Source organism: Sander lucioperca, chromosome 12, assembly GCF_008315115.2.
Source record: "Sander lucioperca isolate FBNREF2018 chromosome 12, SLUC_FBN_1.2, whole genome shotgun sequence".
Lineage (NCBI taxonomy): Eukaryota > Metazoa > Chordata > Actinopteri > Perciformes > Percidae > Sander > Sander lucioperca.
The window spans coordinates 29,126,639-29,139,110 of record NC_050184.1 but is presented as its reverse complement, the minus strand read 5'-3'; the positions used below and the strand labels follow the sequence as shown (position 1 = coordinate 29,139,110).

The 12,472-nt window shown below is 42.5% G+C and overlaps 1 protein-coding gene across 2 annotated transcripts in view; it reads right to left on the bottom strand.

Annotated features, from left to right (window-relative positions):
- LOC116062169 (adenylate cyclase type 6) overlaps window positions 1-9,787 on the bottom strand; it is a 37,668-nt gene extending 27,881 nt beyond the window's left edge. For both annotated transcript variants that reach the window (XM_031316767.2, XM_031316768.2), the window contains exons 1-3: window positions 9,536-9,787; window positions 5,543-5,811; window positions 4,478-5,417 (exon numbers count right to left, since the gene is read on the bottom strand). In XM_031316767.2, coding sequence (XP_031172627.1) covers window positions 4,478-5,417; window positions 5,543-5,562 — 960 coding nt within the window. In that variant the 5' untranslated portion in view covers window positions 5,563-5,811; window positions 9,536-9,787. The remainder of the gene's footprint in view (window positions 1-4,477; window positions 5,418-5,542; window positions 5,812-9,535) is intronic.
- Window positions 9,788-12,472: the final 2,685 nt, after the last annotated feature.

The window sequence follows — 12,472 nt, the reverse complement described above, 5'->3', positions numbered from 1 at the left end:
TGTTTTTCATAACTTTCCCCCAGGGAGACGGCAGTGGTGAAACAGCTATGGATATATGGCTGTCTTCCCCCCCACCACCAGTCTGCCATCCTCGTCACCCCACCCTTGGAGAAAAGTACAAAGCGTCCCCTGTGTGAGAGCACAGAGACCAGAGTGATACTGCTTTATATCATGGTATTCTCCCACTGTCACACAAGGCACACACTCGCACACACAAACAGCCGTCCAGCCGGGACGGTTCATTCAGCCAGCTGACCTTCAGCAAGCCCCTAGGTCCTTGGCATGACGCACAAACAACACACTGTACAAAAGACCAATAAGCTGCAGAATACATGTAAATACACAAATAAAACAAGGTGATGAAAACACAGTAGAGCAATCTATGGCTGCAACTGACGGTTAATTTACTTTAATTTCGATTATTTCCTCGATCAATCGATTAGTTGTTTGGTCTATAAAATGTCAGAAAATGGTCAAAAAATGTTTATCAGTGTTTTCCAAAGTCCAAGATGACGTCCTCAAATGTCTTGTTTTGTCCACAACTCAAAGATATTCAGTTTACTGCCATGGAGGAGTGAAGTACTAGAAAATATTCACATTTAAGGAGCTGGAATCAGAGAATTTTTACCTTTTTCTATAAAAAATAACTCGATTATCAAAATAGTTAGCGATTAATTTAATAGTTGACAACTAATTGATTCATCTTTGCAGCTCTATAGCAACCTATACACTGCATCCGCTGTGTTGCCAGTTCATGTGGCATAACACCACCCTATCATAAACATCGTGACATAGGAGACATTTTAACATGACACATTTCGTCTTACGTTGCGACGTAACAATGTGTCCAGTTCAGTCAGACTACAGTAATGATTTATCACTATATCACAATTTTTAGTTTTCTGATTTAATTACTTCTTAAACCTCAATGTTTTCAATTTTCCACTTAAAATAGCTTCAAATTTTGATGAAACATTTTTTTAGGCCTGCATCTAACAATTATTTTAATCTGCTGATTATTTTCGCATTTCGTCAATGAATCGTTTGATCTGCATGTCAGAAAATGTTAATAACAAATGCCCACCACAATTTAATAAAGCCCAACATAAGGTCTTCAAATGACTTGTTTTGTCTGACCAAGCAGCAAATCCTCACAACTGAGGAGCTTACAGTAAGCAATGTTTAGTATTTTTGCTTAAAGATGACTGAAATGATGAACAGAGTGAAGGATTTAGCAGCTAAAGAGCCAAATATTTCCCTCAGGAGTTGGCGGAGACCAAAATCAAGCTATAAGGAGAGCAGGTGGCCACAAAGACAACAGATGAATGCTAATGTAGTTTGTCTGCTGGATGTTTAATGACTGAATCATATAGACCAAAGATCTTCATTGGTCAGATCATTGGTCACTACAGTGACCAATGACTACAGATCATTGGTCACTACAGTGACCAATGATCAGCATCTTGGCCAGGCCCGGATTGGCTAATCGGGAGCACCGGGAGAATTTCCGGTGGGTCTGGTTTTTTGGTTGTGAGGGCCGGGTTGAAATCATAGTTGAATATCATAGATGCTGTCCCTAGGCTGCCTGCACTCTTTGTATTTACAGTATTTATTTTTTCTTGCAGCCCACCGTTCTCCACATTCATGCAGCCCACTCGCAGAGTGCAGCCTGGTTAATGATGACGTATTTATGTTTTGAGTCCTCCGACGGTGGCACCTTGCTAAAAAAACTAACAAACTGTCCGCATTCACTTCAGTCACTGGTGCTTGTTGGAGGATGCCACCACGAGCAAAAATAAGCTGTTTTAAACGGGTAGTAGAAAGCGCAAAACGGCACTGAAAAGGCGACAATTTAAAAAGGAGAGCTCTAGAAAGTGACGCGGCCAGATTAACTTTTTCTTGTTTTAGCGAAACCCCAAATGAAGACGATGAGACGGATAAGCTCCGTTAGTTAGGAGAAGTGGAGTATGCTAGCGGTCTTGCAAAACAATACAACGTTGCCTGCAAACCAGCATTTATGTTTATGGATGAAACTTTTTCTTGTAGCTCCGCAGCAGCAGCTACTAGTCCAGTTTGCTGCTAACATAGGGTGACCAGATTTCCCGGAACTAAAACCAGGACACTTTGCGCGTGACCGTAGTGGTCGTGCATGCACGCGCTTTTTAAACGTGAACATGTTTAAAAAGTTGTTTATAAACATATTTTTCAAAGAAAATTGAGTCCTGCTTTAATATAAATTGTCTTTTCAGGAAACCGTGACCTGTAGTAAGTAGTAGTGAGTGATTGGGAAGTAGCCTACTAGAGCAATCAGAATGAGAGAATTAGATTTTTATTTCATATTTTCCAGAAATAATAACTGAATTGTACGTATTGGGAAGTAATGCAATCATCATGAAAACAAATTATTAGTGAATTTTTTTTTTTTAAATAGCCAACGGGTTGCATCCCTTCTGTCATTGCCGATCTACCAAAACGGTAATTTGTCGACGGTCCCTTACACAGAACCTAGCAACAGAACAGATGATGAAGTGCTATGAAGCTTTATGTCGGATACAAATCTCTAGCGATAATAATTGTAGTTGTTTTTTCTTGATACTCTGTAATAATGTCAACTTTCTTTGACCCTGATCACGTCATTGACCTGAATTGCGTTGTCGATAGGCCTGTCACGATAACAAATTTTGCTGGACGATAAATTGTCCCAGAAATTATTGCGATAAACAATAATATTGTCGTTCTGAGACCATTTTCATCTAATATAATGATAATGGCATAATAATGCAGGTACACCTTTTCAAAGATCAATAAACTTTTATTTCTAAAGAATATTTAACACCGCAACTGGAAGACATTTTAAATATCCACAATATGTCTTTGATCTCCTTTAGTACATGTATGTCGTCTTCCACGCTGTTGTACAGTTGTGGAATTGCCGTTTGTGACACGTATGGTCTCACAGGCAATTCGTACTGGCTGTCAAATGTTTGCAGCATTCCTCGAGTGTTTGTGTGATAGACTACAGACTCTGTACTACATTTAACAATTATTTATTAAACACTAAATATTACATTTAAATAATATATAATTAAATTATATCTATCTGTATCTATGTGGCTATCTGCCACATGGCGAGTAAATGTTTGTATCAAAACAGTTCTGTTTTTCAGTCTTCATTTTGGCGAAGGTGCAGCTACTTTCTTCTCCTCCTCTGCTGTCTGCAGGTAGGAGCTTCGCGGGGGCGGGCCGACACCCACACACACCCACACCCACACCCACACCCACACACACAAACACTGGCGCACACACAAAAACTTGCGCACACACCAGACGCCAGCCACTACGTCACTTCTGTTTACTGATAGTTATTGTTTACCTCAGGCTAATTAATTAGCTAGTAAGTGGCGATTTCTGACAGCCAGCCTTTCAAAAGAAAGCACAATGAAATTAAATAACCAATCATTAACCGTTGACCGACAAGCAGATAACTGTCTCAGTCTCAGTTCACTGTCTGGGAGCCTCTGACACACTTTCCGCACTTGGTGTCCGCGGACAGCTGTAGGCTTGTACCGGTTAATGCTCAGTGCATTGTCGGACACATGCAGTCACTTTCCTGAAACCGCTTGCGAGACTGACAAGTCCACAGCGGCGTGTATGTCCGAGCCTGTCTCCACCGCCTCCACCTGCAGGTTGTCAACTGTGGTTTGGAATGAAAGGGAGAAAACGGGACGCCGAGTAACACGGCGGATATCGCTCATTTACTTTTTATTTATTTTTTTTGACGGTGCCTTAACTGCAAAGTGCTGCGGGAAACCCTACGATTCGGCACTACCATAATGAAACTGACTTGACTTCATCAGAAAGCTTTGTAAAAAGGAGAGATTTGTGCTGAGAATTATGACAATTTACAAAATGTGATTTAGTGTCAGAAGCAGAGCCAGTAGTGTGCATTAGGGATAACTGCTGTGAGTGTGGAAGGCACATCTACTGTAAGCTGTTGTATCACAGTGTGTGAACAAGCAAACATGATCAGATTAGTTACAATACAATCACTTTTTATGCCCAAATATTACTTGTGACCCATTATGCCTTTATCCTTGAAATTATGATAGTAAATATACAAAGCCCATGACTGAAAGGGAAGAGAAAGTTATATGAAATATTATTCAAAGGAAAAAATAGATTATGGTGTCATTAGAAAGTGCAATACAATGTATCTTGTTCTTTATTTCATTTCAAGTTTTAGATATCTGTGATTACTTATTTGCACAGAAAATAGATTCTGATATTGTTGAACATCATTGGGTTGTTGTTAATATGTTAACTTTTCTAATAAATCTACATTATGAAGCAACACTTGGAAATAGTCAAAGTATTGGTACTTTTACTTGAGTACAATATTTTAGTACTTTTTCCACTGTAACCGTCAGTTGAGGTCACCCATAAACAGTCAAACATTCAGACGTCAACCTTCTCTTACCTGTTTCCAGAGGAACTGGTCTTCCTGATTGATCTGCCAGGTGGTGACCACGTGTATAATGGACAGCACTGCTCCACTTAGCACCGCCGCTCTCATCCTCACAGGTAGCAGAGTGTAGATGATGTAGATGAAAAACACTGACCACCAGATGCCTTCTGAGGCGCTCCTGGGTGCCACCATGAGCACCCCGAACACCTGTACAGACAGCAAGACTCCAATCACCAGGTAACTAACCATCCACATGTAGTCCTGGTGGAAGCCGTTGCGGTTGCACACTACCATAAGAGCCATGAAGAGCGCCATCGCGACCGACAGGGCTGACGAATAAGCCACGTGAGGGGCGGCATGGACACAGTGGAAGGTCAGCATGATGCCGCACACAATCACAAGTACCCCCATGAGCATGGTCAAGGAGCTCTGGTTCAGCCTGAAGAAGTAACGCTGGTATAGGCGCTCCAGTTTGCGGGACTGGAATTTTTTTGACTGGAAAACCTGCACTACCCTGAGCCAGCAGTCTGCAGCCGTCACCACCCCTGCTGCCCCATTGGACCCGTCATCGCCCATATCACCGCTTCCTCCATTACATCCCCCTTTCCTCCCTTTTAACGCGGCATCCTCAAAGCCCAAGTTGACCGATTTCAGCCCCACCCCTTCTCCGGGAGCCCCAACTCTTTTGCCGTAGTGGTCCTCCTGCCATCCGCAACGGACACCGAAGTTTCCCCCACCTCCCAGGGCCCCAGTCACCCCTCCGCGGTGGTGCTGATGGAGGGGCGCTCCAGAGGGGGGCTCCATAGCATCTGGGTCCCGCAGACAGCTCATGTAACGCGGGTTGCAGAGAGATGAGCCTCCTTTCCGTTTGGACTTCTTGCCATTGCGCTCCCCCCACGCAGTCTTGCGGTCGTCCACTCTTGCGACTAGGAAACCACTGAACCAGGACATTCTGTGTGAGCAGAGAGAGGAATGTTTAGTACAGAATCAGATGAAAGACAGATAACAGCTATAACACTGATACCACATGGGAGGACCATGTCCTCCTTTGACTACCTTTAGGAGTTGTTAATTTACCTGTTGGGGTTCTGGTACATGTCCCAGCCCTTTCCCTTGCAGCCGGTTCACTCATTTATCCCCGTGGACAAAATTTTGAAGTAGTGAGGAGGGGTTTGTAGAGGCCACACTACAGGGCCACAGGGTGGGAGTGACTAGATTGGGTCAAAAGGCGCACCAGTCACTTCACAATGCTTCAGATGTTTGGGCCAGGGTCAGTGATCAGAGACCAAGGTTAGTGAGAAGACCAATCTCTGTGGCCAGGTCTATCTCCACGGCTTCTGCTGGGTCTAGAGGAAAAATCAAACACATACAGTAGACTGTATAAAAGCCAATGCACAAATAGATCTGGGATGGTGTCATGGCTCAAATGTAAGCAGTAAGCAGATGTTTCAGGTGAGAAACATCAGATCATGATAGTAATGTGGATGTCTCGTCCAGTCTATCACTGATGCCAACAGGCCTGACACACATTAAAATAGCTTGTTCACATAGATCTACTTTATCCCAAATCTGACAGGAAATAAAATGCATCATTGTCCGCTAAATGCACAAAAATCCCATTTCCTGGATAACCGGACACACTTGAGATTTCGTCTCATAATGACAGACAGATTAATAGGAGAAGAACAAGCTACTTCCAAAACTATGAGGGAGGATATGACCCAAAATAGCTTGAAAGCTTGGGTTTCTTTAAGGTGAACAAGAACTTGCTTGATTTGACCCCCATACAAAAACACACCCTCTAGTATAAACAGACAGCAGCATTTTGGAGTCAGTTGGGCTGAAGATAAAGAGTGACTCCTTCAAGCTCTGTCTATTATCACAATCAATGATAAAAGACGAGTAATAAATACACATAAATGCCACTGGACAACAGAACACTGTCAAGACAAATATCAAGACAGTCATGGGAAACACAGCATGACAGGATCTGTGGGCCCTGCAGCATTAAACCAAAAGTTGTTGTAGAAATTACTAGAAAATCAAGCTTCTTCCTTCCCTTTTAGCATTATATAACATGTATCACAGAGATACATGTAATTGTAGCAGTCGGTTGTTGCTCGATGAAATCTATGTGTAAAGATGCCCTGTGAGCACAAGAGAAGGACAGAAAGAGTTACCTGCATGTGAATGAATTGAGTTTTATATTCTACTGTCTATTTTATCATAATCTTTAAATTAAACTTTTCCTAAAAAACGTCTGCTGGACATTCCTGTCTGTTTGATATTGTTGACTTTTTAGTTTAGTTTTTTAAGGATACCATCAATGTATGAAAGTTTATATCTGATGGTATGTTTTATGGATATTGATTGTTAGGGGTGTACGATTCAGAAAATGTCACGATTCGATTCAATATCGATTTTCGATTCAAAAACGATTCTCGATTAAAAAAACGATTCACAGTATGTAAATGTAGCTACTTTTCCCATGTGTATCTATGTATGTATATATATATATATCTATATATATATATCTATATATATATATATATATATATATATATATATATATATCTATATATATATATCTTCTACATCCCTTAGTACATTCATGTGGATTTTTTGTTTAGTTCATTTAGTATCTTTTATTGTCCATATTATTCATGTGGATTTGTTTGTTATTTGTTATTTGAACATCCTGTTATGATGTATGTGTATGTTGTGTGTGATGTCTGTAAGCTACTGGGACTTCCTTGGGGATCAATAAAGTATCTATCTGTGGCCAGGTTGGCCATGTGGGTAGAGCAGGCACACATATACTAAGAGGCTTATGCCTCGACGCAGAGGTCCAGGGTTCGAGTCCGACCTAAGATGATTTCCTGCATGTTTCCCTCTCTCTCACCTAGCTGTCCTATCAATTAAAGGCGGAAAAGCCCAAAAAATAAAGTATCTATATATCATGTGATTGCAGTAGACATACAATTAAAAAAAATATATATATGAATTGATTTTTGGAATTCTATGAATCGATTTTGAATCGATAGAGCTTGAATCGCGATTTGAATACGAATCGATTTTTTGCACACCCCTATTGATTGTTATCTCTTGCCATTGTATGTGTAAGTAATATTGTAAGCCTGTGTGGATTGGATACCTTTGAGTGTATGACATCCATTTGTGTATGATGAGTAGGGATGCACTTAGCCGATACTGCGGAGAGAAAAAAATCAGATGGTGCATCCCATTTATGAGGCTACATTGTGGTTGATAGAACATAATTAAAATATTACCCTATTGGTATCTAGGGACTTACTTTCTTTGATATTCAATTGAAGGTGTATGCTGACCTGATCACATTTTATAGTATATATGTCTCCAATACTAGGCTACTATAACGACCATACAGCTTTTTCATAATAGTAGTTAATATAATAATAGTAACGTAGTGTGGTCTTTTTCGTCCTGATTGAATTAATCATCCACATAAGCCTCAGCAACTGCTACCAGCTGATCTTACCAGGCCTCCACACACCCTGAGCTCCACACAGTGCAGAGACACACAGACGCAACGCAGCCGCTGCAGCCGCTTCTGCCGCGGCCGCCTCCTCGACCTGCATTTTCGCCAGAGGCATGTTGTTGAAGCAAAAATAGCATTTCCTCGCTATATCTTGCCTGCATGCGCCTTCTCTGGCACGTATCCCCCCCCCCCCCCCCCCCCACACACACACACACACACACACACACACACACCTCCCCTCTTTCTCTCCGTCCCTGACTCCCCTGCACAAGGTCGACCAGCGTGTACCCATTTGCAAACGTCGCGGTGTTGCCACTCGCTTGGTGTGCGTGTGTTTGCATGGTGCTTGGCTGTACTCTCCAGTTCCCCCCCCCCCACTGGCGTTGGGAGAAGGGAGGGGAAGCTGAGAAGGGAAGGCGGGGGTTACTGACTATTCCTAGGGGACATTTTCAACCGGACAGCCGCTACACTGGAGTTGCAGCCACAGACAGCGAACATAAAGTAATTAATTGTGGGCTTGATCTTAGACAAGTCCGAAGCTGTGTATATGCATCCATCTCACTATGTGGCTCAGTTGTCATCCAGATGATACATATGCGAAAATAAATCAACCAATTAAAAATCAAAAAGGTATGCATCGCGCTGTATGGGCATTTTTTTCATTTCATTGCATTATGTGCGGATGATATGTTTGCGATCCAGTGTATAAATGCCATGCACAGGCAGGCCGTGTGTAAGGGCCCGCATTCAAACAGCGCAGGCTTCTTGTTACATAATACCATGGCCTATGTGACAACCATAGCGGGGACCATAAAACCTTTCCGTTTAGTCCGATAGTCCAGATTAAGACACAAACACGCCTCTGTCTGCGATGTATTTTTGTGCAAATGTCCTTCAGCCTGCAGCAAAGCAAACGCTCACAGTTTACGTGTATTGACAAACATCAGTCTTGGGTAAATAAACAGATATTTAAACACGTTATTGCTGCTGCTGCTGCTGCTGCTGCACATTCCTCAGCATCAATTGATGGAGGACTAGCGGTGAATAATACTCTAAACCCCATCATTCACAAAGCCAATGGGTTCGTATAGTGGTAAGACGTGGAGGTGTTTAAGTTTAAAGTGATGTTATGAAAAATTATCTGCGGCTGATGTGAATCATCATGAGCATCAGATGCAACCTGCAAACGGCTCCAGTCTCTTAATGTGGCAAATTAACACCCCCAGGTCCGTCAGCTGTAATAAGAAACATAATGATGCAGCTCATCCCCCCCCCCCCCCCACCCCACAAAGATATGTTGTAATTGGCCGCCCGTGGAATACATGTAGCCTACTGGCCGTGTATCCTTTGCCACCAGCACCAGTGTGAAGCAGAGGCCTTACAGCAACTGTTGCCAGCTATGTCATTCACTCCGACAGACATGGTTGACAGAGTGGCAGATGCGTCTACGGTTCAGTGCAACAGCGTTTGAGACATTTGTGTGACAGGAGAACATATATTATATGTCGGCCTGCAGTGTGCAGCAGCAGTTACAGTCAGAAAAACGGACTCACCGTGTTCATCTTCTTTTTCTATTCCCCGATAGGACCGCAGCAGACAATCCGATTCGGTGTGGTTCTCGGTCGGAGCGGCCAGGGTGGAGGACCATAGCCTAACGTTAGCTGTCCAAGGATGGTCCGGTTAAATTGGTCACCCTGTGGTGGTGGATCTCCTCCTGTCGTCTTCTCGCTCCACTCCCTTTCCTCTCCTCCCCCTGACCCTCTCGGCTCCAAGCACCACTGTCAAGACGGGGGAAATACAAACATTACACTTCCGGTTATTCGGTTTTCAAATTAAAACCCTCCCAACCAGCAGTGGTGACGGAAGTGGACTATTCGCAACCCAACAAGCAATCACTTAAAGACATCGCTTAATGAAAAGATCAATACGTCCATATCTGCCCCCCCCCCCCCAAAAAAAGAAAATACTATTATAATTTCCTTTACATAAATAAAGACATTTGCACCATAAATTGATGCAGAGAGGCACAAATCGTTGCAGAAAAAATCACCAGAATGCAGAAAATCAAGTGTTTGACATTCAAAATTTCAATTTTGCTCAAAAGTGGAGATCTCAACCCCCCAAATGTTCAAGTCAAGGTTAAATTCATAGCCCAATATAAGAAATTTGCCTCAGGAGTCTTTACAATCTGTACAGCAAATGACCCTCGATTTGGATAAGGAAAAACAATATAGCCTACAAGACAATCCATATGACAAAATAATACATATGATGTGAACATATATGAAAATGAATGGATCCAGGAGGATGTCAAACGGCGGGAGCCTGAGCAACATAACCTCCTCACCAAAGATTAAAGATAATGTTGGCTTTTATTGCCTTTATTGATAGGACAGATTAATTCAGGAAAGTGGGAGAGAGAGGAGGATAACATGCAGCAAAGACCCACAGGTCGGAACCAAACCCGCGTCTGCTGCGACAAGGACTGATGAGCTAACCAGGCGCCCCTGGCTATGTGTCTATTTCTATTTATTTTTTCCTGTAAACTGTTCTTCTAACTGTGTGTAAGTGCATTCAGAGTCAATTTCCTTGTATGTGTACCAATAAAGCCGATTCTGATGAGAAATAAAAATGTGCAGGTCTACTCCACACAGCCATATCATTTCAAAATCTTAATATTTCCGTGTTACAGCAGGGCTTTCTCTCAGTATGTAATCAAACAATTGCAATAACCATATTTTGTTGCTTGTGGTGCTGTTCACCTCAATAGCCTTAATGTTTCGGCTTTTAGTTTGAAATGAAATTCGGCTTAGTTCCGGTGTCATGCTATTTAACTTTGGGTGAATTGACGCAGCTCATCTCAGCCCAGGCGCGCCGTTGCTCACAGTCACACCACTCTCTCATTCCCACTTTTGATCAGCACTCCCTCTAGAGGTGAAGCCGTGTCTGCAGCGAGTCCGGGCCGGTCAAACACCACCAGCATGAGTCCCAGAAGGAAAAAACAGTCATGTGGAGGAGGGACCAGTCAGCTGACACCTTCATTCTTTTTTACCTAGCCTAATTAAGTATTTAAACCTTGTTAGGCTGACATACAGCAGCAGTGAACTAAGTACTCAGATCTTTTACTTAAGTAAAAGTAACAGTGTAAACGTACTCAATATGTAAAATGGCCCCAGAGTGTTACATTTAAGGTCTCAAAAGATGACATGTGCCTCAAGCCTATTCGTGGGCTCAGTTGCTTAGTTTTGTCCATTTCTCTAGCCAGATAACTGATTAACATGTTGATACAATTTTAGTTTAAAAATCTAAGTCTATAATAATAATAATAATAATAATAATATAATAACCGCAGTGAATTTGTTAAATTAAACCAGACTCATTACAGGATCTGGTTTATAAGAAAAGTCTTATTTATTGTCAGTGTCTGCACTAAATCAGACATGATCGGGCCATGTTTACAAAAGGTGACAGGTGATAAGGGCCCTCTTAAAAACTGTGTTATACAAACAGAAATTAACAGATTACAGTGAAAAGGTTACAATGGACAAAAAATAGATAATAGTAATCAGGTGACCATCAGCGGAAGGCAGGGTGGTCAACATTAGCAATGAGGAATATCACAAACTAGGGTCAACCTGTGAGGCAGGTCAAAGGTGAATAACCTGTCTGCTCGAGAGGGCCAGGGGACTGGTGAGACAGGCTGGACTGCTCAGGAAAAGCAGTTGGAAACTGGAGGCAGGTCCATTCAGGGGTCTGCCCAGATGCTGAAGCAACAGGTGAGGTTACTCAGGAAGATGGCACAAAGGTAGTCTGGCTCAATAGATGTACATTGCTGCGATATAGCCTGACATTGACGCGTCTCTCACACATGGATTACCCTCTCCTTCTGCTATCTCCGCTATCTATTTTGCAAGGGCACTGTTACTGCATCCGGGTCTTGGCGCTGCCCAGGACGGTTGTGGCAATGCAAGACTAGCACAAAGGTAACCTGGTTCGAAACCTCTGAATCATCGGCCACATCTCCAATTTGTTGAGTAATTCAGATAGATAAATTGAATTAACTTGATAGGCTGAATGAACAGAACAGAGTGGCAATTCAGCCTGATTACCAGAGCTGGTTAATGTGGCTCGGAAAAGGGAAGTTTGGGGTCCCCTGCTGGAGCAGCTGCCCCCGCGACCCGACCCTGGATAAGCGGACGAAGATGGATGGATAGATACCAGACAAGCACAAAGGAGGCAGACACCATGACTACAGAAATCCCAAAAAACTTTCTGCCACTTAAACCAGGCAATGTAGAAATCACAGAAAGCAGCAATCTGGACAGGGAGGCTGATGCTGACCACACTTGGTCAGAGGATCACAAGACTATAAAGCGGTAGAGGTGAAAAACTGGATGGTGCCCTTTTCAGTCTGCCACTACACTCTTTACCTGTCCAATAAAAGCAAAAATGCCAAAAAAAATAAATAAAAAATCTTCAATCTAATAGTG